Source organism: Macaca nemestrina, chromosome 11, assembly GCF_043159975.1.
Source record: "Macaca nemestrina isolate mMacNem1 chromosome 11, mMacNem.hap1, whole genome shotgun sequence".
NCBI classification, from domain to species: Eukaryota; Metazoa; Chordata; class Mammalia; order Primates; family Cercopithecidae; genus Macaca; species Macaca nemestrina.
Genome location: NC_092135.1, coordinates 116,290,162 through 116,316,020, shown reverse-complemented (window position 1 = coordinate 116,316,020; position 25,859 = coordinate 116,290,162). Strand labels below are relative to the sequence as shown.

At 52.1% G+C, this 25,859-nt stretch overlaps 4 protein-coding genes and 1 non-coding gene across 13 annotated transcripts in view; 1 reads left to right on the top strand and 4 right to left on the bottom strand.

Annotated features, from left to right (window-relative positions):
- The window catches only part of LOC105481209 (PNKD metallo-beta-lactamase domain containing), an 80,581-nt gene extending 79,800 nt beyond the window's left edge, over positions 1-781 (bottom strand). Inside the window, exon 1 of the mRNA XM_071073363.1 lies at positions 763-781. The gene's annotated coding sequence lies outside the window, so the exon portion shown is untranslated. The remainder of the gene's footprint in view (positions 1-762) is intronic.
- AAM (angio associated migratory cell protein) lies at positions 177-6,130 on the top strand. Of its 2 annotated transcripts, none has more exons than XM_011740610.2 (11): positions 177-380; positions 811-963; positions 2,623-2,742; positions 3,278-3,417; positions 3,676-3,820; positions 4,115-4,198; positions 4,315-4,430; positions 4,579-4,682; positions 4,801-4,891; positions 5,089-5,243; positions 5,651-6,130. In XM_011740610.2, exons 1-11 carry the CDS (start codon positions 260-262, stop codon positions 5,724-5,726), a joined length of 1,305 nt encoding a protein of 434 aa, XP_011738912.1. In that variant the 5' UTR covers positions 177-259; the 3' UTR covers positions 5,727-6,130. The 2 variants fall into 2 exon arrangements, with proteins under 2 accessions (XP_011738912.1, XP_011738911.1); XM_011740609.2 differs by having other exon boundaries at positions 178-380; positions 808-963.
- Positions 6,131-6,393: 263 nt separating this feature from the next.
- LOC105481207 (G protein-coupled bile acid receptor 1) lies at positions 6,394-13,460 on the bottom strand. 8 transcript variants are annotated; one of them, XM_011740594.2, is made up of 5 exons: positions 11,051-13,460; positions 10,837-10,911; positions 9,455-10,619; positions 9,038-9,143; positions 6,394-7,573 (listed from the first exon to the last, which is right to left on the bottom strand). In XM_011740594.2, exons 3-5 carry the CDS (start codon positions 9,607-9,609, stop codon positions 6,536-6,538), a joined length of 1,299 nt encoding a protein of 432 aa, XP_011738896.1. In that variant the 5' UTR covers positions 9,610-10,619; positions 10,837-10,911; positions 11,051-13,460; the 3' UTR covers positions 6,394-6,535. The 8 variants fall into 8 exon arrangements, with proteins under 8 accessions (XP_011738896.1, XP_070929457.1, XP_070929458.1 ...); XM_071073356.1 differs by having other exon boundaries at positions 9,455-9,657; positions 10,056-13,460; XM_071073357.1 differs by having other exon boundaries at positions 9,455-9,621; positions 10,056-13,460.
- Positions 13,461-15,828: 2,368 nt separating this feature from the next.
- Positions 15,829-25,859, bottom strand: part of LOC105481206 (actin related protein 2/3 complex subunit 2) — a 37,685-nt gene continuing 27,654 nt past the window's right edge. Inside the window, exons 8-11 of the mRNA XM_011740592.2 lie at positions 24,443-24,569; positions 20,905-21,005; positions 20,464-20,564; positions 15,829-16,293 (exon numbers count right to left, since the gene is read on the bottom strand). Of these exons, the coding sequence (XP_011738894.2) occupies positions 16,269-16,293; positions 20,464-20,564; positions 20,905-21,005; positions 24,443-24,569 (354 nt within the window). The 3' untranslated portion in view covers positions 15,829-16,268. The remainder of the gene's footprint in view (positions 16,294-20,463; positions 20,565-20,904; positions 21,006-24,442; positions 24,570-25,859) is intronic.
- TRNAY-GUA (transfer RNA tyrosine (anticodon GUA)) lies at positions 24,074-24,166 on the bottom strand. Its single transcript has 2 exons — positions 24,130-24,166; positions 24,074-24,109 (listed from the first exon to the last, which is right to left on the bottom strand). It is a non-coding gene; the product is annotated as a tRNA-Tyr (tRNA).

The window sequence follows — 25,859 nt, the reverse complement described above, 5'->3', positions numbered from 1 at the left end:
GTTGGGGGCGGAGTCAGGTGGGGCGGAGTTTGGGTTCTCTCTACCACGCCCCGGCCCCGTCTTCCAATGCCGCTCTGTGATTGGTGGGGCTTCCAGCCAACCTTCGTAGGTATTGGCCGAACGGCCGTCGCTCTTCCTGCCGGGGAGTCGCCTACGCCTACTTCCTCCCGGGAGGAGGGGCTCGAGTTCCGCGTCGTCGCGCAGAGCTGACTCTGGGAGGCGTTTGGGCCCAGAGAAGTGGATCGGCCGCTTGCGCCGCATGGAGTCCGAATCGGAAAGCGGGGCTGCTGCTGACACCCCCCCACTGGAGACCCTAAGCTTCCATGGTGATGAAGAGATTATCGAGGTGGTAGAACTTGATCCTGGTCCGCCGGACCCAGGTGAGAACTGCCGCTCCTCAGGCCATGGGACAGGAGACGCTCACCCCTGGCCTCTGACCCCTGCTTTTCCTCGCTCCCCTCCACACCCGACCGGTCATTCCTACCGATATCCTTCTTCCCCTCCTCCCCCACTCCCCTCCTCAGACTTAGTTCTCAGGCCTGGCTGGGGTGGGGGTTCCCTGACGCCTCCTCTGGCCCTTCCCCTCACACACCCCCTTCCCATCATCCCCTCGGCCCTCCCTTCCCGCACGGTCGCTGGCCAGCCCTGGCCTCCCGTGCTGTGTCCCGCGCGCCCCCGGGACCCCGGTGTGTCTGACTCCTCCTTCCCCTCTCGCCACATTACCCGCCCCAGCCTCAGGCCTCCTCACGCTTCTCTCCGTACCTCTTACCGCCTCCCGAGCCCCATCTTCTAACCCTCTCCCCAAAGCAGATGACCTCGCCCAGGAGATGGAAGATGTGGACTTTGAGGAAGAGGAGGAGGAAGAGGGCAACGAAGAGGGCTGGGTTCTAGAACCCCAGGAAGGGGTGGTCGGCAGCATGGAGGGCCCCGACGATAGTGAGGTCACCTTTGCATTGCACTCAGGTAGGTCTTTGAGGCGATCCACCTCAAATCAGTTTAGGTGGGCGTGTAAGCATTAAACCGCCGCCGTGGACAGAGCGTTATGGGGGACACAGAGATGAGCAAGATGCTGGCCTTGCTCTGGAGGAGCCCACAGGTGGGGACCTGTGGCAGAATGGATGATTGCTTGACTTCTGGCATCAGTTGAGACACCAGGCTTCAAGTCCTCCCTCTACTTTGCCAGTTAACCTTGATTAGCCTCTTAGTTCTCTTTTAAAAAGTTATCTTTGGCCAGGTGCGGTGGCTCACTCCTGTAATCCCAGCACTTTAGGAGGCTGAGGCAGGTGGATCACTTGAGGTCAGGAGTTCGAGACCAGCCTGGCCAACATGGCAAAACCCAGTCTCTACTAAAAATAACAAAAATTTGGCCAGGTGTGGTGGCTCACGCCTGTAATCCCAGTACTTTGGGAGGCCGAGGCAGGCGGATTGCAAGGTCAGGAGTTCCAGACCAGCCTGGCCAATATGGTGAAACCCCATCTCTACTAAAAATACAAAAATTAGCTGGGTGTGGTGGTGGGCACCTGTAGTCCCAGCTACTCGGGAGGCTGAGGCAGGAGAAGGAGAATTGCTTGAACCCGGGAGGCGGAGGTTGCAGTAGACTGAGACTGCGCCATTGCACTCCAGCCTGGGTGAGAGAGCGAGGCTGTCTCAAAAAAAAAAAAACAAACAAACAAACCAAAAATTAGCCGGGCATGGTGGCACATGCCTGTAATCCTAGCTACTCTGGACACTTAGGCAGGAGAATCGCTTGAACCTGGGGGGTGGAGGTTGCAGTGAGCTGAGATCACGCCACTGCACTCCAGCCTGGGCAACAGAATGAGAGTGTCTCAAAAAAAAAAAAAAAAAAGGTATCTTTGATAAAAGTTAATAAAAGTAGTGAGTATAAAATTAGAGATAATTGGTCAGGTGCGGTGGTTTACACCTGTAATCCCAGCATTTTGGAAGGCCAAGGCAGGCGGATCCCCTGAGGTCAGGAGTTCAAGACCAGGCTGGCCGACATGGTGAAACCGCATCTCTACTAAAAAAAAAAAAAAAAAAAAATTAGCTGGGTGTGGTGGCATGTGCCTGTAATCCCAGCTACTCGGGAAGCTGAGGAAGGAGAATCACTTGAACCTGGGAAGCGGAGGTTGTATTGACCCGAGATTGTGCCACTGCACTCCAGCCTGGGCAACAGAGCAAGACTCCATCTCAAAAAAATAAAGTAAAATAAAATTAGAGATAATTGTATCTTTTTGAGCATATTTTATATAATTTTCTCAAGTGCTAGTTCTTAGTAAGAAACTCTTAACATGATGCTCTCCTCACTCTGTACCCAACCCGGTGGCATCCCATGCTGAGACCTGTAAGCCCTGCACCTGTACCCACCTCTTGTCCATGGCATTGGTGCCGGGTGGTGAGGGGAGTCACACAGGGCATCTGCTCTGGCAAATAGGGAGCTTGGCAAATATGGGAAGGATCTTAACCCGATTCTTGAAACTTAGAAGAACTTGGATGTGCCTGTGTTTTCCAGGAGGAAAGACACATTGCTTTGGGTGAAAGGGGGTGGGTTTCCTGAAGGTTCTGAAGGACAGAGCCCTAGGTGGGAGCTCTGTCCCCTTACCCATGGAATATCTTTTGGGACAGCGTCTGTGTTTTGTGTGAGCCTGGACCCCAAGACCAACACCTTGGCAGTGACCGGGGGTGAAGATGACAAAGCCTTCGTATGGCGGCTCAGCGATGGGGAGCTGCTCTTTGAGTGTGCAGGTGAGGGGGCTGAGGTAGAGGCCTGGGAGAGGTCATATTCCTTTGGGAGATCTTAGGAGCCTGGCCTGCAGTGGTCGTGCATCCAATAGCCACTTAGTGACGTCTCTTTTGTGCCAGCTCTGTGCTGGGCCCCAGGGACACGGGGAGAATACTAGTGTGTTTTGGGCACAGAGGCAGGAGGCACTCATTGGCCAAGGGAGTCTAGGAAAGGCCAGAGGAGGTCACATTGGTATAGGAGCAGTTGGGCAGAGGGGAGGACTTGGGATTGTGGGCAGAGGTGTAGAGTGGACAGAAGGGGGAAGGCATAGGAGGCTGGGGCTTGGCCTGGTTGAGTGACGGCCAGCAGTGTCTCTCCTGGTGAGACATGGGAGGGTTGGTTCCTAGAGCGGCAGTGAATTCCAGCACCTGTTCTGCTCAGGCCCGCCCCTCTTTTTTTCCTAGCTGATCGTTTCAGGGGGCCAGATACCAGAATCACATGCCCCCAGCACCAGGTACCCTATTGTTTTCCCCTCTTTCTGCCCACTTTTCTTTGAAGGCCATAAAGACTCTGTGACTTGTGCTGGTTTCAGCCATGACTCCACTCTAGTGGCCACAGGGGACATGAGTGGCCTCTTGAAAGTGTGGCAGGTGGACACCAAGGAGGAGGTCTGGTCCTTTGAAGCGGGAGACCTGGAGGTAAGATCATCAGAGCGGGAGTCAGCTCTGTGGGGCCTTGGGTTGCTGGGTGTGCAAGCTTGGGAGGCCAGTTCTTCCTTATTGCGCCAAGCCAGCTCTGAGCCAGTGCGCCCCAAGGCACGGGAAGAAGGTCTGCCTGCTACCTGGAAAATCCCCGCGGAACCCCAGAGGCAGGAAACCTTGGGTGGAGCTCATAGGACAGGCTTCTAGGTGGGATGGGGTGACGGGCCTCCCTGCTGCCCCTTCCTCCCTGTCCAGTGGATGGAGTGGCATCCTCGGGCACCTGTCCTGTTGGCGGGCACAGCTGACGGCAACACCTGGATGTGGAAAGTCCCGAATGGTGACTGCAAGACCTTCCAGGGTCCCAACTGCCCAGCCACCTGTGGCCGAGTCCTCCCTGATGGTGAGAGCACCTCCCTTGAGCGTCCTTTCCTGGGTGCAGAGGCTGAATCCCGGGATATACACCTCCCGGAGCAGCCTTCTGGGCCACAGCTGGCAAACTCTGAGGCCTGCTCTTTGGAGTGCTGACCCCCTGGCCCCAAAGCTCATAGCGCCTCTTTCCTGCTCTGAACTCACCTGTGATTCCTGGGGCAGTGTCTGGGCGCTTCCACTCTTCTTTCCTCTCCCTCTCCCCATTCCCTTGCTTAGTGTATCTGAGCGTGCCCTCTGCCCTCTCTTCATCTGTGCCTCTCTTCAGGGAAGAGAGCTGTGGTAGGCTACGAAGATGGCACCATCAGGATTTGGGACCTGAAGCAGGGAAGCCCCATCCATGTACTGAAAGGTATCAGAGGTGGGGGAAGTGTTAGCCTGGGCCTTTGTCGGGAGGGGCTGAGATCCTGGGGGAGGACTCAGAGGAGAGGTAGGATGAAGCCTGACTGCCTCCCTGCTCTATGCTAGGGACTGAGGGTCACCAGGGCCCACTCACCTGTGTTGCCACCAACCAGGATGGCAGCTTGATCCTAACTGGCTCTGTGGACTGCCAGGCCAAGCTGGTCAGTGCCACCACTGGCAAGGTGAGTGGACCTGGAGCCCGGCTGGGGCCTCCGCTTTCTCGACTCCTCTCCTTCCTTCCTGGGTCTTCACTGTCTCCTCTCCCCACCGTCTTTCTCTCCATCAAGCACCCGGATTCCGGGCCCTCCTCTGATCCTCTCTGGCTTTCAGGTGGTGGGTGTTTTTAGACCTGAGACTGTGGCCTCCCAGCCCAGCCTTGGAGAAGGGGAGGAGAGTGAGTCCAACTCGGTGGAGTCCTTGGGCTTCTGCAGTGTGTGAGTGAGGATGGGGAGAGGGGTTTGTGGGAGGAGCCTGGGCTCGGGGCCCCGGAGGGAGGGCAGGGCGTGTGAGTCCAGGCCCTCATGAGTCTTCATGGTGCGCTCCTCTGCCCAGGATGCCCCTGGCAGCGGTTGGCTACCTGGATGGGACGTTGGCCATCTATGACCTGGCTACGCAGACTCTTAGGCATCAGTGTCAGCACCAGGTATGGGCAGCTGGAGCTGGGGTTGTGCGGGCTGTGGCCATGGTGGAGGGAAAACCCAGGCCTCCAAGAGCATCTACCCCAGATCTGGCTCCTGCCTGGCTGTTGTGTGTGGCTGTCCCTCTTTGTGAGAACTGGGAGCAGATGGCTCTCAGCTCTCCTGCCAACCTCTGCCCTGCCTCTGTCATTCCTCGAGGCAGTCGGGCATCGTGCAGCTGCTGTGGGAGGCAGGCACTGCTGTGGTTTATACCTGCAGCCTGGATGGCATTGTGCGCCTCTGGGACGCCCGGACCGGCCGCCTGCTTACTGACTACCGGGGCCACACGGCTGAGATCCTGGACTTTGCCCTCAGCAAGTAAGTGAATTGGCCAAGGGCTGGGATCTCTTTGTATTTGGAAGGTGGGAGTAGTGGGGGACACAGGATCCTTGGGGTGTGGGAGGGGATTCCTAAGGCAGGGATGCTGGGAAGCCTGAGGGTTCACAGCCCAGCCCCCACCCCAGTGACTGATAGTGACCCTCCGGGGCCCCACATCTCAGTCATGAGGGAGAGGCTGAGACTGATTTTCCCCATCGGAGTCAGCTCTGCTTCTTCCGTGCTGGGGGCTTCCTCTAATTCCCTCCATGCTGGCTGCAGAGATGTCGGCCCAGTGCTGGGCACTAGGGCCCTAGAACTGAGGGTGTGCTGGAGGAGCCCACCCTAGGGCCCCTGGGTGGTGGGCTTGGGTCCCCCCGTCTCTGCAATCACATGCTTTCTGTTTCTAGAGATGCCTCCCTGGTGGTGACCACATCAGGAGACCACAAAGCGAAAGTATTTTGTGTCCAGAGGCCTGACCGTTAATGGCTGCAGCCCCTGCCTGTGTGTCTGGTGTTGAGGGGACGGAGGGACCCCTGCCCCCGCCCGCCAGCAGAGGCAGTAGGGCACAGAGGGAAGAGGAGGGTGGGGCCCTGGATGACTTTCCAGCCTCTTCAACTGACTTGCTCCCCTCTCCTTTTCTTCTCTTTAGAGACCCAGCCCAGGGCCCTCCCACCTTTGCCCAGACTTGTTGGGCCCTTCAGAGGGAGGGGCGGACCTGTTTCTCTTTCACTTTCATTTGCTGGTGTGAGCCATGGGGTGTGTATTTGTATGTGGGGAGTAGGTGTTTGAGGTTCCCGTTCTTTCCCTTCCCAAGTCTCTGGGGGTGGAAAGGAGGAAGAGATACTAGTTAAAGATTTTAAAAATGTAAATAAAATATACTTCCCAGAGACAGCGTCTGTGTGGATTTTGTGGTGGCTGGACCCTAGGAGGAGCTAGCTAGGGCCCCGTCAGGCAAGGCTCTCCCGCAGAGTCGGCTGGATGTTGAGATGTGCCAGCTCCCCGTCTCCAGGGTCTGTGCACACGACACTTCTTGTCTGCCTGGAGTCGACTCTGCCTTAATCCATGCGTATGTCTGTAGGTTCTTTCTGTTGTTGGTGTGTTGAGCCATTTCCTCCTGCCTCGCCCTGAGATACGGAATGAGATAAGCATAAACAGCCAGAGGAGCTTTATTCAGTCAGTGTGGGGTCAAATAGAGGTAGGGTCTCTGATCCAGAGAAGTGGGGGCCAGTGGAGACAGGCTGGGTGGCTGAGCTGGATGGATGCTCTGGTAGGAGTCAGCAGAGGCCCTTCCTTTAGTTCAAGTCCAGGTCGACGCTGCTTTGGCTGCTTGGGTGGTAGGCAGTGCTGGGGCCGGGACTGTCCCGGGAGGCTCTTCCCCGCAGACCCTGCAGGCATCTTTGGGCGGCTGCCCTCCAGGGGGCTGTGTAGCGCCGATCGCCCAGCCCCATGGCCACGGGCACTGCCGCTGCACTGGCACTTCCCAGGGAGATGAGGGACAACAGAGTCCCAGGCCCCAGGGGTGGGCGCTGCTCATAGGCCAGGACTGAGAGGAGCAGTGTGGCCACGTAGGGTCCCCAGCACAGCCCGAAGAGCAGCATGGCTCCAGCCTGCGCCCTTGCCTGCCTCCAGGTAAGGGCCTGGGCCAGGGCCGAGGGCTCATCGCGGCACACTGCCCGCTCCAACCGGCGGATGTCCTGCAGCTGGCGGTGGGCAGTGACCAGCACGCGGACAGAGAGGAGGGCAGCAGCACCCACAGCGGGCAGCAGAAGCCCATAGACTTCGAGGTAGAGGTAGGGGGCTGGGAAGATAGCCTGGGAGCTGCAGTTGGCACCAGGGGTCCAATGGTTCCACCCCAGAGCGGGCAGACTGGCAAAGAGCAGGGGGCCAGCCCAGGTGAGGAGCAGGGCCAGCCGAGTGCTCCCAGGGGGCTGGAGTGGCCTCAGGACTGCTATGTAGCGTTCCCCATGCACCAGCAGGAGGTTGGCGAGCAGGGAGAGGAAGGAGAAGTTGGGAGCCAAGTAGAGGAGGAGGCAGGACCAGTAACCCCAGCGACTCTGGTTCCACAGCCCTGGCAACGTGGGCAATGCCAGACCCGTGAGCAGCCCAGCCAGCAGCAGGCTCAGGAAGAAGCAGCCAGCAGGCGGGCTGCGCAGGTGGCGGTCCCAGGCAATGCCCAGGGCTAGCAGCAGGTTCGCTGTGACGATGAGGCTTGCCAGGGCCAGGGAGAGCCCCAGAACCCCCTTGGGAATGGGGCTGGGCACCTCGCCAGTGCTGTTGGGCATCATCTCGGTCCTGAGGACGGGGGAGTCCTGGAGTGGCAGCCGGCATGCCTGCAGGATGGGGTGGCCAGAGTTAGGATGGGGCTGCAGGTCGTGTCCTCCTGGCAGGGCGGCATGTTAGTCCAGGGGCACAGACCCGCAGGCTGTGGGCTGTATTATGTTCGCTGATACACGGAATTTTTCAATTAATTGCCAATTAAACATATAAAAAACTATCTTTGGTTTCTATTGAAAAATCAGGTCTGGCAACACATATGTCCTATATGGTAGCAACCAGCCGGAGCTCACCGCTGGCTGCCCTTCCGACAGTCCCCACCCAGCCAGCTTTATCCATTTCTGGTATCTGCCTTTTCTGGGCAGCTGTGTTTAGGTCTCTTGTTTAGACTGAAAGGCGGGTCCATCCAGCCCCAAAGCATTTTGTGTATCCCTGCCTCCACCGGGGAGGCCCCTAAATGAGCCAAAAGAATGGACCAGGGCTGGCTGGTGTGTAGTGGTCTTCCGGCTGGCCATTAGGTGACAGGCTCCAGTGGGCCAGGTCTCGGGCACCCTGTGCCCTTCCCCCTATCTGTCCTTGTAGCCATCACAGCTCAGTGAGCAGCCTCCGGGTAGGACTTCCAGCCCATAAACTTGACTCGTCTTTGCTCCACACTAGCAACAGGGTCCTTCCTGGGAGCTGGAGGGAGGAGAGAAGCAGCAGGAGGGGACCTGTGGCAGTGAACATGGAGATGCCAGCAGCAAGGACAGGGACTCCCCAACACCCCCAGGCCTGAGGCTGAGCCCAGAGGAGAGGGAAGAGGAGTCAGTGGGCAAAGCCTGGCTTCTCTGTGGCTCTCATCTGTCCCTGTCCTTCCCGTCATTCCCTGGTCTCAGTCCTCCAGTGTCATGGCTCTGCTGCCACATCCTGGGGACGGGGGAGGGGTCCTGGGTCCTGTGGGAACTCCTGCTTCTGTCAACAGGGGAGCAGCTGCTGTTGCTAGGATCCAAGTCAATAAGGAAAGGATTCATACCTCTCCCCTCCTCCAGGACAGGGGATCAGGGCCCCATGGCCACCCTGAGCTGAGAGGAAGGAAGATGCTCCCCTTCCTTCCCAGGTTCCCCCAGCACCCCGAACCCGGGCCTCCAAGGCCTTGTGCCCCCTTTCCCCTCCCCTAAGCGTGTTTTCTCTTCCTCAGTCTCCTCCAGTGCCCTCCACCCAGGATGCCTTTTCCTCTCTCGAGGCCTTCCAGTTTCTGTTCCCTTCCCCCTAGCACCATCAACTCTCTCAAGCCCCGCGAGACTCAGGGTTCATTACCCCAAACCTGGCCTAAGCTGGAGCTCCCAGCCCTAATTGGAATGATTCCCCCCACCCCACCTCCACCAGAACAGTGACAAAGGCAGGGAGCAGCCCCTAGGGGTGATTTCCCAGCAGGGTGCAGGCTGTACCACCTGCACACCCCCAGGGGTCTGGTGGCTTGGGCTGGGTGCAGTGGCCTCTCCAGGATCTGGGGTTTGGGGGTTGGAGGAGTAGCTACTCACATGGCTGTTGAGAGCAGGTATTGCCTGCCCAGCCTGGGCCTTCCTGAGTGTCAGGGAGTTGCTGCAGCCAGCCCTGCAGGGGTTTGGACCATGTCTGGTGTCCTGGCTGAAGAGCACAAGTGGACCAAGTGCATGGTGTCTCCACCCGGTGGAGACAGCGGGGCCAGGCTCTCCTACCCAGGCTCTGCCCGTCTGGGTTCTCAGAGGGATGGAGAAACGAGGCTGGCGGGACTCAGCCCCGGCCCCGCCTCTGGGAGGTGGGACCTGGCATATTCTGAACCGTAGCAACTGGGAGGCCTGCCTCCCCCTCCCACCCAGTGTCCCTCTGCCCTGCCACCTAGGTGGCAGTTTCCCTACTCCAGCTTGGAGTAATCTGAGAAATGCATTCCAGTTAATGAATAATAGTGATTGACTTACCCCTCCTGACTTCCCGCCTCAGCTGATGCATTTACATTTAAGCCCCTGGACTGGCCGGTCAGTTGACAGTACACCAGGCTCCCTCCACACTTCCGTGTGTGATGGTGGCAGTGGTGGGTGTTTGGGGCCTGAGGATCTTCACTTCCCCATCCCATCGCCTGATGGGCCTTTCAGTTTATAAGGCCAGACTTGCCTTCCTGAATCTGGGGTCATTCCATACTTTTCTCAATTGCTTTCTAAGTTCTGAACTATGAGGGACAAATGGCTCTGGGGATGTGACCTTGGGTAAGGTACTACTGGGCCTCGGTTTTTGTCTGTGTTAAAATGGGAACAAGAAAAACGACCTCTAAGGTCGTGGTGGGGCATATCACAGCATAACACATATGGCTGCATATACACCAGTGGCTTGGCCCTTGATGGGTGGGGGTTTGCTCCAACAAACGACTCCCTCTCTTTCCTCCCCCACAATGAAGAGGCATGAGCTGGCGCTGGAATCAGAGCTGTCTGGATCCTTTTAAAAGCTGGTGAACTTGGGCAAATGACTAAAATTCTCCTGCCTTAGTTTCCTCATCTGTAAAATGGGGCCCATAGTTGTACTCACCTATCGTGAGACTAAATGAGGTCCCGTGTGATGAGGACTCAGATCAGCACTTGGTCCTTCAGCACTCCGTGACAGGCAGCGATCGCTAGGAACATTATTAGGATTTTTGCTTTTCTCTGCACCTGGCCCCTCTAAGACAGATCTGCTGAGAGAGGCACATGGGGAGCTTAGGAAAAGCAAGAGGGGAGTGACACTTTTGCTGCACAGGGAAACTGAGGAAACCACGTACACTGAGAGGGAAGGGCAAGTTCAAGGCTGGGAAGCCAGGAGGAGTGGTGCCTCGATTTCCACCTTGTATCAAGTGCGGCTTTGGAGTGAGGGGGAGGAGAGAAGCCCAGCCACACTCCCTTAAGGCCTGAAATGGGAGGGAACAGGCGGAAACTGCAGCAGGAAAGCTGGCGCTGGGGGTGAGACATTAGGAAACACTTCCTGGCTGAAAAAGTAAATGGAGCAAAGGGACTTCCGTGCTTTCCAGGAGAGCTGGGCCTGAAGGGCTGGAGGTCCGCGGAGTGTGGCTCTGCTAGCTCTGCACAGTCAGTCAGGGATCCTGAAGAGGAGGGACTTCTGTTGGGACAAAAAGTGGGAAGACGAAAGCATCCAGCCTCAAATCCATCCTCGAGGGAGCTGGTGGGTGGGGAGGATGCAGGGTTCCAGGGCCGGCCCTCAGAACCACGCGATATGATAGGGCAGAAGTCACAGGCTCTGGGAGAGTTCAGCCTGGGGCCTGGACAGAAGTGGGTGTGGGACCCTTCTGATATGGGACTGCCAGGAATAAACAGACCTCCTGTTCCCAGCCCCGGCCTGCTCCCCGCGGGATCCAGGATGTCTGTTTCTTCTCTGCTGCTCTGTCTAAACACTGTGTGTGGGATGTGTGAAGGGGGACAGATTAGGCAGTGGCAGCCAGGGAGCCTGGGCTGTCTCTTGCTCAGCCTTGCTTCTCCCTTACTAGATCATCTAGTTCCTGTCTGTTCCATCAAGCCCTGGGGCTGACTCACCCCCTGGCTTCTTCCTTCAGCCACGAGGGCTCTGGTGCAAGCCGTCTTCAGATGCTCCATCCAGCCGACTGTGCCTGGACCCCATTCTCCTTTCCTCAGGCAGAACCTGAACGGGGGTGACCAATCCAGACTCTGGCACGGAATCCTCCTGTGCCTCCTTTGTCCGTTTCCATTCTCTTAGCTATCTGAATTTCTGTTGACCCACAATGTCTGGGACATGAGTGTCATGCTGGCTGGGGGTACTAGCTCTGGACCAGTGGAGGCAGCAGGGACGGGGTTTCTTGGACCCTGGTTGGCCTCCCTGAGCCGCTGTTTAACACTTCACACTCATGCCTGTAATCCCAGCACTTTAAGAGGCCGAGGCCTGGGCAACGTGGTGAGACTCCGTCTCTACAAAAAATAAAGATTAGCTGAGCACAGTGGTATATGTTGTGTGGTTCCAGCTACTCAGGAGGCTGAGGTGGGAAGATCGCTGGAGTCCAGGAGGTCGAGGCTGCCGTGAGCCTTCATGGCGCTACTTCATTCCAGCCTGGGTGACAGCGTGAGACCCTGCCTCAAAATAATACTTAAAAAAAAAATCAGAGCCAGGCGCAGTGGATCATGCCTGTAATCCCAGCACTTTGGGAGGCCGAGGCGGGTGGATCACAAGGTCAGGAGATGCAGACCATCCTGGTTAACACAGTGAAACCCTGTCTCTACTAAAAATACAAAAAATTAGCCGGGCGTGGTGGCATGTGCCTGTAGGCCCAGCGACTCAGGAGGCTGAGGCAGGAGAACTGCTTGAACCCGGGAGGCAGAGGTTGCATTGAGCCAAGATCGTGCCACTGCACTCCAGCCTGGGCGACAGAGTGAGACTCTGTCCCCCCCCCCAAAAAAACAAAAGAAACAAAAACCAAAAACAACAAACCTCCCCCCGCCGCCCAGAAATGGCAGTGCTTTTAGCAACCCCCAGTAGGGGGCAGCATTGCTTGAACTCAAAATCGCCATCAGAGTAGACCCAGGTTCCGGTTGAGCACCCATCAGTACTACTCCAAATGAGGGTAACTTAATGGCAAACAACTCCAAGTAACGGCTCCCCCCAAGAAGGCTGAGGCAGCAGCTAGAGCTATTTCCTTTTCTTGGTTTCAATTCCTCCTCCAAGTCCACCCTTCCACTTCCTGTTAGTCTTAGTGTCTTTCCTGCCAAGCTCCTAATTTTTGGCTTGCAGCTTGCCCCAGGTCCCACTTTTTCCAGACATGGAGATTCCTACCTGCCTTGCCCGGGCAGTAAGGGCCATTCAAGCAGGGGAAAATACCAAAATACCAACGACCTTGGGGAAAGCCTAGGAAACCCCAAGCACCAAATGAGGGTTGGCTTCTGCGGGACTTTGCTGGGGCAGCAGCCTGTCGCTTCTGATCCCCTTGGGTGTATAAAGGGAACCAAGATTCATTAAGTGACATTGTAATTACAGGCATCATAATGCTTACCATGTAAGAGACATTTATTCTCTTTTCCTTTTACAAATCCTCGGGTAAATGTCCAATTTAAATGAGGTTACCAGGGCTCAGATTAAGAGATTTGCTGTCACACAGCTATTGGATGGCGGAACCTGGATTCAAACTGTTCTTCTACAGCCCATATCCAAGGATACCTGCACCTCCCAGGTGTGAACCCTTGGGGCACTGGCTTCCTGAGACTAGGAAGAAACAACTAGATCCCCTTTTCCCAGCCCACACTCTCAGTGTGCTTGACCTTCATCCTCAGACGTTCTTCCTGTGGTCCTAAGGCCTCAACTGGTCACAGCGGGCTGCTTCATCTGTGAGGAGGGTCTTTGAGGCTAGATCCGTACTAACACCAAGTGTGTCCTTGTTAAGAGTCAATCTGGACAGGGGTTTACACCAGTATGGATTTTTTTTTTCTGAGACCGGGTCTCACTCTGTTGCCCAGGGTGGAGTGGAGAGGCACACACAGCTCATTGCAGGATTGACCTTCAGGGCTCAAGCAATCCTCCTGCCTCAGCCTCGAGTAGCTGGGACCACAGGCATGCACCACCACATCCAGCCAATTTTTATTTTTTGTAGAGGCAGGGTCTCGCCATGTTGTCCAGGCTGCACTACAGATTTATTTATTGGTGAGATTATTTATTGGAGAGTTCCACTCTTGTCGCCCAAGCTGGAGTGCAATGGCACGATCTTGGCTCACTGCAACCTCCGCCTCCTGGGTTCAAGTGATTCTCCTGTCTCTGCCTCCAGAGTAGCTGGGATTACAAGCACCCGCCACCATGCCCAGCTAATATTTGTATTTTTAGTAGAGATGGGGTTGCACCGTGTTGGCCAGGCTGGTCTCAACCTGACCTCAGGTGATTCAGCCGCCTTGGCCTCCCAAAGTGCTGGGATTACAGGTGTGAGCCACCATGCCTGGCCAGATTAAGTTTTTTTTTTTTTTTTTTTTTTTTTTTTTGAGACGGAGTCTTGCTCTGTCGCCCAGGCTGGAGTGCAGTGGCCGGATCTCAGCTCACTGCAAGCTCCGCCTCCCAGGTTCGGGCCATTCTCCTGTCTCAGCCTCCTGAGTAGCTGGGACTACAGGCGCCCGCCACCTCGCCCGGCTAGTTTTTTTTTGTATTTTTTAGTAGAGACGGGGTTTCACCGTGTTAGCCAGGATGGTCTCGATCTCCTGACCTAGTGATCCGCCCGTCTCGGCCTCCCAAAGTGCTGGGATTACAGGCTTGAGCCACCGCGCCCGGCCTCAGATTAAGTTTTTTATAGAGATGGAGAAGGAGTCTCACGGTTACCCAGGCTGGTCTTGAACTCCTGGGCTCAAGCAGTCTTCCTTCCTCATCCTCACAAAGTGCTACAATTACAGGTGTAAACCACTGTGCTCAGCCTGCACTATGGATTTTTAATGTTGACAAAGCATCTTGGAACTAGTTACTTCCTTAGGATTTACTGCTGTAGAAAATATTTATGCCTTTTCATTTTTCTCCGAACTCCATATCTTCTAAGCAATCTTGGTTCTGCCATCTACAGTACCTACCAGAAATTGGATTCCTGCTACTGGCAAGAGAGTACAGTGAGCTCCAACATTAGTTATGTTCTACTAAGGAAGAAAGCAAAAACTCAGCTGGACATGGTGGCAGGTGCCTATAGTCCCAGCTACTCCGGAGGTCAGGAGCTTGAGTACAGCCTCAGCAACACAGTGAGACCCTGTCTCTAAAAACTAAAATTAAAATAAAAAAAGAGCAAAAACTGCTTCTAGTCAAAATTACACCTGACAACCCCTTAAATAACTCATGAGGTAGAGAATGCACACGTTGCTGTCAATATATCCAATTAATCTAGGTTTTCCAAGTACCAGAAGTGGTCAGGGGCACCCTGAGCAGCCAATTAGAACTATCAGAGTACCCTGAGCTCTCTAGCAGCCCATTTTAGTGAAATAAAAACGAAGTCTGATGACTGAACGACCTGTGGTTTTCAAAATTCTCCACTGTGACTCAGTCAAAAGACATTTCTATAATCCAGTCATGATGTGCATATGTAACTAATATACATTTCCAAACCAACACTTACCCTTAATAGATGCGATGCACTCTGATACTATTCAATTGCTTAAAAATGCTGGTGTCACGTAAAGCTACACATATGACAACAATGCACAGATGTACACCACATACAGTGCAGCAAATCTGAAGAAGGTGGGTGGACTATACCAATGACCTTTTCTTGGCTGTGATGCTACACAACAATTATACAAGATGTTAGCATGGCGGGGAAACCAAGTGGAAGGTATACAGGATCTCTCTGTATTGTTTCTTACAACCGTATTTAAATCTAGTTATCTCAAAATCAAAAGTTTAGAAAACAAAAATGCTGGTTGTGATATAGTCAGGTTATGTCACAATTAATGGGTCCCAAGCCAGTATGAAACACACTGCCATAGATGGAAGGCAGAAACCATTAGAATGACCATCAGACCATTGCAGATGCCCTTAAAATTCTCTTAATTCCTTACACCAAGCAAACTTTCTGAAGCAATTTCATTTCAAGGACCAGAGTCCTGCTGAGGGACAGCTGCTCGACAAGGCTCTGTACTGTTTTTGACAACTTCTCTCCCTGAAAGCAGTCTTTTGGGCTGCCATGTGAGAAAGACAAACTGTGGCCAGTTAGTTTGCATCAGACATACACCTGAATAACCATCAATGCCCTGCAGGACCACACACTAAGGAACACATTTTGGGAAATCCCACACATTATTCACAATAAAAAAACCAGAAAACCGTGTGTCACTGTCCAGGGAGCTTCAGGAACAGCCACAGAGTCTCAGGGACCAAGCTTTACAAGGAAGCATGTAAGTTTGTATTAATAGCTCGGGTTCCATGGCTCATGCCTATAATCCCAGCACTTTGAGAGGCTGAAGTAAGCAGATTGCCTGAGTCCAGGAGTTTGAGACCAGCCTGGGAAAGATGGCGAAACCTCATCTCTACTAAAAATATAAAAAATTAGCCAGGCATAGTGGTATGCACCTGTAATCCCAGCTACTTGGGAGGCTGAGGTGGGAGGATCACCTGAGCCCAGGAGGCAACAAGACCCTGTCTCCCGGTCGGGAGGGGAGGAGTTTAAATAGAGTTCACTGGCCAGCCATTCTCTCCTCTAGACGAAGTGAGGACCTAAACCTGATGGGCTCCTGAAACTAGGGCTTCCCAGCTTAGGTTTGCAGGTTCAAGGGCAGTATAGGTCTATCCTTCTTCCTTCCTTCTCTTCTCACTTTGGACCCGCAGTCCAGAAACCCAGTAAATTCTCATGTAAGATAGAAAGATTTTCTTTATTAATGACCCCAACCGTATTTCTTTAGATACAGGAGTTTTGAACTCAAATACTTAGGAGAAAACAAGTTAAGATTGCATTATCCTGCAACTCATTACCAGTAACATATTGCAAAGCGAAACAGCTTGGAAAAGAGGGTAGGAGAAAAGGGAAGTGAGGGAGGGAAGATAAAGAAAAGGAATTAAGTTGATCAAGTGGAATTTTTTTTTTTTTTTTTTTTTTTTTTAATTCTTGGGAACTATGAAGTCTTTGCAAGCACAGCTCGTTTCTGCAGATTATTTTCCAAACGTGTACAAAATGGAACCAAAACGGAGAATCCCTTAAGAACCTGAAGAGGTGCAACATTAAAAGCTACGATTATCCAGTAGCAAGTGTTCCAGACTTCAGTTGCCAGCCGCTTCCTCCTCTTATTCCCAAGATTAGCGGGATGAAAACGTCTTCCCCCTTCAAAAGGAGAGATTAAGTGCGAAGGTCAGTTTCTGGCTGCCCTTTCCTCCCACCCCACACTCCTAGACTAGATGGGATCCCAAAGAAACACCAAATGAAAGGTGGAAAGGGCTAGATTCCTTAAGCAGAGGCACTGGAACCACAGGACATGGACTAAAATCTGGCTTTCACAGAACGGTTTCACCAGCTCTTCCTTCCTATTGGATACTTCGGATGCCCAGGAATATCAGTGTTAAGCCCATAAGGACATTCAATGTACCAAGTTAGATAGAAGAATCACTTGTCCATAATTTCTGGATGGCCTAGATGTACCTGAATTTCTGACTAGGCTCAACCATCGTCTTAGTACTACCTCATTTGTCAGCTCCTCCTACACAGCGTATACCTCTCAGGGTTCCCAGATAGCAGTTCCTTCATCTCTCACCATGAAGGCAGGTGGCTGGTTCAAAGCAATCCTCAGAACTTCCAAGGCTAAAGGTATTTCTGCTATCACGTGGTGACTCCTCCTCTGGCTTATACAACACCCGCCTGGTTCGAGGCTCCTGAATTGTGGTGTCCTGTTCCACCCAATACTTCTCCAGACGGGCTAGGTGGTCCTCAAGGACAGAGCCTCTAACTGGTACCTAACAGCATCTGGGAAAGCAGCCTGGAAGCTAGAGCTGAGAACTATGGGAAATCAGGGCAAAAACACGGGCTCTACATTTTCCCTGCCTTGGATGTATCACTCATTCCAAAATGAAGCTACACCTTATTATCCTTCTCTCCAAATGAAAAGCTCATGAGTGTTCAATTCTGGGCAGCCCATCGAGAGTTCCTGGCTTCTGCCCACAGCTGAGTCACTTAACTCCTACCCACCATTAGTAACATAATCTGGTTTTCAGGGTGGATGTAGCTGTTTGTCTCCTGCTTCTCCTTTCTGGGGCCCAACTCTGCCAAAGAGAAGCTGCAGCACAGAAGAAGGCAAAGTTGCTCTTTCTAAGTCCCAGAGAGGAGACTTATATACAGTCTGTTCATTTCAAGGATTCATCCTTTCCTGGGTCTCTCACCAGGACAGGAAGCTATCCCTGCCCGCTACACAACTGCACTCACTGGGCAGGGACTCCCAAGACTGCCTGCTGGCTGTGGAATTGGGCAGCAGCTGCCTGAAAGGCCTTCCTCCTGGATGCACAAGCAGCTACCAGTGCCAAAGGTGATGCCGGCAGCCCCGAGACTATTATGATGCCCAGCCTTCCAGTCCAGTTATCACAGGCTGCCAGGTCAGGCTTCCCTCTCACTGTACCTTGCTGCCAGTTTACCTCTTGGCTTCTACTGAACTGCCTGTCTACTGGGCCCTGAAAGCAGCATGAAATTCTCTGCCTCACACTCCAGGTCACCAAACAAGTACCTGATGAGAAAAGCACTCCTGCGTAGACCAAGCAGGGAAAGGGGAAAATGCAGACACCAGGATGGAGACCAGGTTCTGGAGGAGCAGCAAGAGCACATCCTCTCACCTGCCCACCCACCTTGTTGGTTACTTTGCCCATTTAAGGATCTGCCCAAGAAGCTGCAGAAAAGAAACGATGCTGCTATTTCATTGCATGGCATTTGGACACTCTTCTCTGAACTGCTACAGAGACAGGCCTTTACCTAAAGAAGTCGGGGTGACTTAAACTGCTTTTTTTTTTTTTTTTGAGACCGAGTTTCGCTCCTGTTGCCCAGGCTGGAGTGCAATGGTGCGATCTCAGTCGCCGCAACCTCTGCCTCCTGGGTTCAAGCGATTCTCCTGCCTCAGCCTCCAGAGTAGCTGGGATTACAGGCATGCACCACTATGCCCAGCTAATTTTGTATTTTTAGTAGAGATGGGGTTTCTCCATGTTGGTCAGGCTGGTCTCCAACTCCTGACCTCGGGTAATCCGCCCGCCTTGGCCTCCCAAAGTGCTGGGATTACAAGGGTGAGCCACCACACCCTGCCTTAAACTGCATTTTGAGAATGTCTGAAAACCCTCACCTACTGCTCAGGTCCTTGGATCTCTTTCTCATCCTTTCAAATGGCAGCAGAAACTAACTTGGTAGAAGAGCCCTCAAATGCAAGAGAGAGAGTGTAAAGCCCTAGGCATACCACACCCACTAAAACTTTGCCTCAAGAGTACTGAGTGCTGGGCCAGGTGCGGTGGCTGATGTCTGTTATTCCAACACTTTGGGAGGCTGAAGTGGGAGGATCACTTGAGTCCAAGAGTTCGAGACCAGCCTGGACAACATGGTGAAATCCTGTCTCCACAAAAATTAAAAAATTAGCCAGCTGTGATGGTGCACGCCTGTGGTCCCAGCTACTTGGGGGGCTGAGGTGGGAGGATTGCTTGAGCCCAGGAGGTTGAGCCTGCAGTGAGGCAAGATTGCACCACTGCACTCCAGGCTGGGAATCACAGAGTACTGGGCTAGGCGCGGTGGCTCACGCTTGTAATCCCAACCCTTTGGGAAGCTGAGGTGGGCGGATCACGAGGTCAGGAGTTCAAGACCAGCCTGGCCAAAATGGTGAAACCCTGACTCTACTAAAAATACAAATAAATTAGCCAGGCTTAGTGGCGCAAGCCTGTAGTCCCAGCTGCTGTGGAGGCTGAGGCAAGAGAATTTGCTTGAATCCAGGAGGCAGAGGTTGTAGTAAGCTAAGATTGTGCCTCTGCACTCCAGCCTGTGCTCCAAGAGCGAAACTCCATCTCAAAAAACAACAAAACAACAAAACAAACACCAACAGTACTGGGGTGCTGGCAAATACACTGGCTGTTAGGGAGGCTTATGATCTCAAGACTTTTAGTTCAACTGGTACAAAACACAGCAGATGGGAGGCCGAGGTGGGCGGATTGACTGAGATCACGAGTTTGAGACCAGCCCAGGCAACATGGTGAAACCCCATCTCCACTAAAATACAAAAAATTAGCCGGGTGTGGCGGCGTGCACCTGTAGTCCCAGCTACCTGGGAGGTGGAGGTTACAGTGAGCTGAGATTGCGCCACTACACTCCAGCCTGGGCGACAGAATGAGACTCTGTCTCCCCCAGCTCCCCCCACCAAAAAAACAACAAAACAAAAAAACAGCAGATGAACACTATTACCTTATCTTAAGGACAGGATTGCCTGAATTTCATCAAAAGAAGAACCAAGGTCTGGACTACACTACAGCCTGGGCGACAGAATGAGACTTTGTCTCCCCCAACTACCCCCACCAAACAAACGAACAAACAAACGAACAAAACAAAAAAACAGCAGATGAACACCATTACTGTATCTTAAGGACAGGACTGCCTGAATTTCATCAGAAGAACCAAGGTCTGGCACCTTTCACAGAGATGGAACTCTCTAGGCTCTAGGCCATGCTCGCCTTTCCTGCATGCAGAGCCACACCCCTGTTTAGGGCTCTCCTCAAAAAAAAAAAAAAATTTTTTTTTTTTTTTTGAGACGAAGTCTCACTGTTGCTCAGGCTGGCGTGCAGTGGCACAATCTCAGCTCATTGCAACCTCTGTCTCCTGGGCTCAAGCAATTCTCTGCCTCAGCCTCCTGAGTAGCTGGGATTACAGGCGCCTGCCACCACGACCGGCTAATTTTTTTTGTATTTTTAGTAAAGATGTGGTTTCACCATCTTGGCCAGGCTAGGCCTGAACTCCTGACCTCGTGATCCACCTGCCTCAGCCTCCCAAAGTGCTGGAATTACAGGCGTGAGCCACTGTGCCCATCAGGGCTCTCCTCAATTCTATCCTTGATAAAGAGAACTTTCCTCTGCATGCAAACTTCCCGCTGAGAGTACACCAGGGAAAGAACGCTTAGTGGGCGGCGTCAGGACTATTTACCCAATTAAAGGTCCCTAAGCAACTTCTTCCATCTCTCCAGAAAGAACACCAGAAGCACAAGACTGATCTCGTAACTCAGGCCCAAAAACAACAGTCTCTTGGTAAACTTTGTTTATTTCCTAGCTGTCATTCTCAGAGTTCACAAAGATATGGAAACAAGGAAACCCATCTGGGCCTATACAGCACTGAAAACCTGGAATCCCACCTTTGTTTTATCTACTTAGCCCTGCTGGCCTCACATGTAGCCAGTGCCCAGACACATGGAGGACCAGGCCACCAGCACCCACTGCTTCCTTCTCGGTGACTCAGGAGAGGAAGGTGGTCCTGCTGGAGTGCTGCCTAACTTACGTGATTGTTTTCATTTCTTTTTTCTCAGCATCTGGGCGTGCGCGGTTCAGCACCTTGAGGAAGTCAGATGTTTTTGCCCGCATACGTGTGTGAATATAGGCCTGGGAACAAACATAACAGGTACTGAAGCACAGTCACGGTCTAGAAAGACAGCTTTGCTTTCATCAGAGGCGTTTGGGAACATACACCCTGGGACTGACCCAGGCCCTGCAGCAAAGCAGGAAGGTGAGCAATTCTGGAAACAAATATTCATCTCTGCTACGGGGAGGGGTGGGGGACAGTGGCTTGATGAAGAAAGACCATGGTTTCTTGAAGCCTCTAGAATTATCTACCTAAGAGTCAATATCCACAGCCTAGACTAACAGAATGACTTTTTGTCATGAGTTCTGGTGGAGGAAAAGACCCAGAGCATAGCAGCTGAGATGCTGGCACCCCCCTCACCTTAGAGCACTTGATGTGGTAGTGCAGGTAGTCCCGGAATGTGTGGATCAGGTTGATGGTGTTGTCTCGAGCGCTGGCATTGGTGTGACGAGGGAACAGCACTGAAGGTGGAAGACACAAGGCGTCAGGACCCAACACGAATGCCAAAGGGTGGGGAAGAACAACAGCCTAGTGAACTTCACTCCCTCTCTGCTGAAGTACCCTCCACTTGTGTCAATATTACCAGGCTTTGTCAGGGTTTTTTCTTGACATGGAAGGATAAACAGCATGGCCAGGAAAGGTGTCAATGAGCGTGAACGGAGGAGCCCATGATGAAAAACAGGGCTTGACTCTAGGCCTTCATTCTAGTCCTGGATTCTGCAGCTGTGCATTTTGAAATCTATTCCCTGTCTGCCACACATGTACTAGCTCCTGCCTGTGCAGCTGGGCACACTCCAGGATCACACTCCAGGATTACACTAACTGGCTATAACAGTTTACCTTAAGGAATCAGGATTAGGAAATGCAGCTGCCTGTCTTAGGTCCTTGGTGCTGAAATAGAGTAAACCTTCCCAGAAAACAGATGCCAGAGAATTTCCCATATTCTCACTGTGAAAACAGACAATAAGGTATAAGGACCTGAACCCTCATGATAGGCCAGGCAAGAGGAGCTGCTCTGACTGGGCCTGACTGAAGTCCAACCCTGTGGCACCAGCCACCTAAAGACCTGTGTGAGGTCGGGCGCGGTGGCTCACGCCTGTAATCCCAGCACTTTGGGAGGCTGAGGTGGGCGGATCATCTGAGATCAGGAGTTCGAGACCAGCCTGGGCAACATGGTGAAACCCCATCTCTACTAAAAATATAAAAATTAGCCACATGTGATGGCATGTGCCTGTATAATCTCAGCTACTTGGGAGGCTATGACTCTAAGTCTGCCATAATTTTATATACCACAAGAGAAAAATGCTGCCAATTAAACTATGACATGCCATGAATTGTAAGACGCACCCCAGCTTCAAAGATAAAAACTTGAAAAAAATGGTATAGCTGGCTGGGTGCGGTGGCACATGCCTGTAATCCCAGCACTTTGGGAGACTGAAGTGGGTGGATTGCTTGAGGCCAGGAGTTGAGATCAGCCTGGCCAATAGGGAAACCCTGTTTTGTTTTGTTTTGTTTTTGAGACGGAGTATTGCTCTGTCGCACAGGCTGGAGTGCAGTGGCGTGATCTCGGCTCATTGCAAGCTCCGCCTCCCAGGTTCACACCATTCTCCTGTCTCAGCCTCCCAAGTAGCTGGGACTACAGGTGCCTGCCACCATGCCTGGCTAAGTTTTTGTATTTTTAGTAGAGACAGGGTTTCACTGTGTTAGCCAGGATGGTCTCGATCTCCTGATCTCGTGATCTGCCCGCCTCGGCCTCCCAAAGTGCTGGGATTACTGGCGTGAGCCACCACACCCGGCCGGAAACCCCGTTTCTACTAAAAATACAAACGTTAGCTGGGTGTGGTGGCATGCGCCTGTAGTCCCAGCTACTTGGGAAGCTGAGGCACGAGAATTGTTTGAGCCTGGGAAGCGGAGGTTGCAGTGAGCCGAGATCACACCACTGCACTCCAGTCTGGGTGACAGAGAGAAAGAAAAAAGAAAAAAGTGTATTGTTTAGATTTAATGAAATTTGGTAAATCAACAGGTTCATCACCAATAAACAGGCTCACCTTTACCACTGAGGTGAATTAAATTACATTTCACAAAGGAGACATTCCAGTGGCATCGGGTGCAGTGTGAATGAGCTGTTAATTCCAAACTGTAAGCTATCCTAATCAGCCAGTGCATGAGGCTGGAGCAACTGAAAGAAGACCTGAATTTACTCCATGGAAAAGTGGAGTAAGTGGACCATGGCTGGAGCTTGGGCTTAATAAGCAAAAAACCAAGAATTGCCAAATGACAGAGAACCACCATCTAGCTGCTTAGGTGGTTTCTCTTCTTAACTCCTTTTTCTGATAAGACAGGGTCTCACTCTGTCACCCAGGCTGGAGTGTAGTGGTGCCATCACAGCTCACTGCAGCCTCGACCTCCTGGGTTCAAGTGATCCTCCCACCTCAGCCTCTCAAGTAGCTATGACTATAGTCATGCAACACCATGTCTAGCTATCTTTTTTTTTTTGAGACAGTCTCCCAGGCTGTAGCACAGCAGGACGATCTCAGCTTGCTGCAACCTCCACCTCCCAGGTTTACGCAATTCTCATGCCTCACCTGGTCAAGTAGCTGGGACTATAGGCACATGCCACCATGTCCAACTAATTTTTTTATTTTTAGTAGAGATGTGGTTCACCATGTTGGCCAGGTTGGTCTTGAACTCCTGACCTCAAGTGATCTGCTCGCCTTGGCCTCCCAAAGTGCTGCGATTACAGGCGTGAGCCGCTGTGCCTGGCCCCTGGCTTTTTGTAGAGATGAGGTTGCGCCATGCTATCCAGGCTGGTCCCAAACTCTTGGACTCAAGCGACGCAACAACCTCGGGCTCCCAGAGTGCTGGGATTACAGGCATGAGCCACTGTGCCTGGCCTATCCTTAACTTTTTTTCTTTTTGAGACAAGGTCTCACTCTGTCATCCAGGCTGGAGTGCAATGGTGTGATCTTGGCTCACTGAAACCTCTGCCTCCTGGGTTCAAGGGATTCTTGTGCCTCAGCCTCCCGACTAGCTGGGATTACAGGCACATGCCACCACGCCCAGCTAATTTTTTTTTGTGTTTTTTTTTTTTTTTTTGGTAGAGACGGAGTTTCACCATGTTGGCCGGGCTGGTCTCGAACTCCTGACCTCAGGTGATCTGCCCACAGTGTTAGGATTATAGGCGTAAGACACTGTACCCAGACTCCTTAACTCTTTTTTTTTTTTTTTGGAGACTGAGTCTTGCTCTGTTGCCAGGATGGAGTGCAGTGGTGCGATCTCAGCTCACTGCAACCTCCGCCTCCCCGGTTCAAGCAATTCTCCTGCCTTAGCCTCCCAAGTAGCTGGGACTACAGGCGTGTGCCACCATGCCCAGCTAATTTTTTTTTTTGTATTTTAGTAGAGACAGAGTTTCACCATGTTGGCCAGGATGGTCTCGATCTCCTGACCTTGTGATTTGCCTGCCTTGGCTTCCCAAAGTGCTGGGATTACAGCCGTGAGCCACCATGCCTGGCCAAAACTGTACTTGTACTCCTTCAAGCTGGAATCAAACCAGTGACCTAAGGACATCTCCTACTGAGGAAGTAGCTACAGTCCTCCGCTCTACCAGCTGAGCTATCGAAGGGACCTTAACTCTTGATATCAGAATTCAGTCTTATTTTTAAGATTTAAGAAAAACGGGGAAAAAAATGAAATGATTACTGTACAAAAATAGCATATGGCATGCTCTGTGATTAATACCCTGTGACATCCCTCCTTTAGTCACAGCAATGGCAACAGGAACAACTTGGTACGCCTGCTTTTGCCTACCTTAAAATGTTAACCAAGGTTCTGTGCAGATTTAGGTATTCTGTGTGAACTCATTAAAGCGGCATGCAAGCAGCAAGTGCACCCTGCTCACCAAAGGTGATGTAGCCAATGTTGTCACCCACAGCGGCGTCCGTGTCTTTCAGCTCCAGAGGAGGTTCCCTGTGGCTAAAGAGGACCTGTGGGGCTGTGTGGCTGGCTCTGCGTCCTTCTTTGAACTCCTGCCAAGACAAAGCAAAAGCAACCAGAAGAGAAGTGGGTGTAAGATGAGTGGCAACTCAAGCTATGGGGTTTGTTCTATGCGGTGTGACCTTTGTAGCCCTCCAGAGCAGCAGGAGGTTACAAATAAACTACACCAAACCTGAAATATTACAAGTGCTAGCTGCTGCCACTGTACTTCAGATTCAAAAGGAAGAGACTTCAAAGTAATAAGCCAGATCTTCAAAATGTGATGAAAAGTAGTGATAATCCTTTTCCCTTGGACCAACATAGGTGATAAACTACCATACTTTCTCTAGGCTCTGGGACTTTGCATGAGTCTTTTTTCACTGAGGATCCTGTTGCTATTTAGAATTCATCAATAAAATCTTTAGAGCAAACTTAAGCTCTTCTTGGGGACAGAAGACAATGGAATGAAAGAAGCTGAGCTGTCTTGGTGCTCATAAAGGAAGCCCTTCCTTCTATGTTTCAATCTCCAAACCTGAAGCTTCTATAGTCCATGCATTCCTATGTAAATAGACAAGTAATACAAGACTTCCTTCTCTCAGCCACATCTGCAAGAACAGAAGTAGATTTTCTAGCAATGCCAGTAAAACTGGATGATCCAAATTCATCAAGCGGGCCTTCGACGATGATAGATAGCAGGAGGATGCAGCCAAGGACTCTCCAAGGTCTCTTGTTTTAGGAGTTCTGAAGGCATGGTTACAGTCATGTGGCCTGCAGTGCCCTTCTACTGCTGCTCCAATACCACCTCCTAACACCATCTCCAACAAACCCAGGCAGGTACTGCTCTCTTGCTGGAGCTGCCATGTCTTTTCTACAAACCTCTACTATGACATTTTACTATTCATTAATGCATCTGGTCCCCCTAACACGTTATGAGTTCAAATCAAAGATCCTGCTTAATTTATCTTTGTAATTTATTCCTCTGTCCTTCAAAGAGGCTATGCAGCATATGCCTTGCTGAGAGAATGCAAGTGCTTCTATCCGAGCTGGTTTAGTATCATCACACTGTACAGGAATAGGCAAGGGCTGTTTTCAGTTGCAGGCAGGAAGAATACACACTGATGAGCAAACCCTCTCAGCAATTAGTGGCAAAGGAAAGATGATGGCTGAGGAGCCGCAATGCCTAGCCTGGGACCTCACCTATTTCACAAACTGCCTCTCATGCTAACACTACCAAGCTTTAAGTAGGAAAAGAAATGACCATAAGCTGGGTTAGATTAGTCCCCTTTTGAACAGATTTTCTGCCCGAAAGGAAAAATATCTGCAAAGGAAGGGAAGGAGTCAAG

What these genes read in the sequence shown, in the direction of transcription:
- AAM (XM_011740609.2), top strand. Translation starts at nt 260, where the DNA reads ATGGAGTCCGAATCGGAAAGCGGGGCTGCTGCTGACACCCCCCCACTG. An exon ending in TTGAAGCGGGAGACCTGGAG is followed by an intron (nt 3,418 to 3,675) that starts GTAAGATCATCA and finishes CTCCCTGTCCAG; the next exon opens with TGGATGGAGTGGCATCCTCG. An exon ending in GGCATCAGTGTCAGCACCAG is followed by an intron (nt 4,892 to 5,088) that starts GTATGGGCAGCT and finishes TCCTCGAGGCAG; the next exon opens with TCGGGCATCGTGCAGCTGCT.
- LOC105481207 (XM_071073356.1), bottom strand. Translation starts at nt 9,609, where the DNA reads ATGGGATGGGGAAGTGAAGATCCTCAGGCCCCAAACACCCACCACTGC. An exon ending in GAGGCGGGAAGTCAGGAGGG is followed by an intron (nt 9,144 to 9,454) that starts GTAAGTCAATCA and finishes TGTGCTCTTCAG; the next exon opens with CCAGGACACCAGACATGGTC. An exon ending in TACCTGCTCTCAACAGCCAT is followed by an intron (nt 7,574 to 9,037) that starts GTGAGTAGCTAC and finishes CCCATCCTGCAG; the next exon opens with GCATGCCGGCTGCCACTCCA.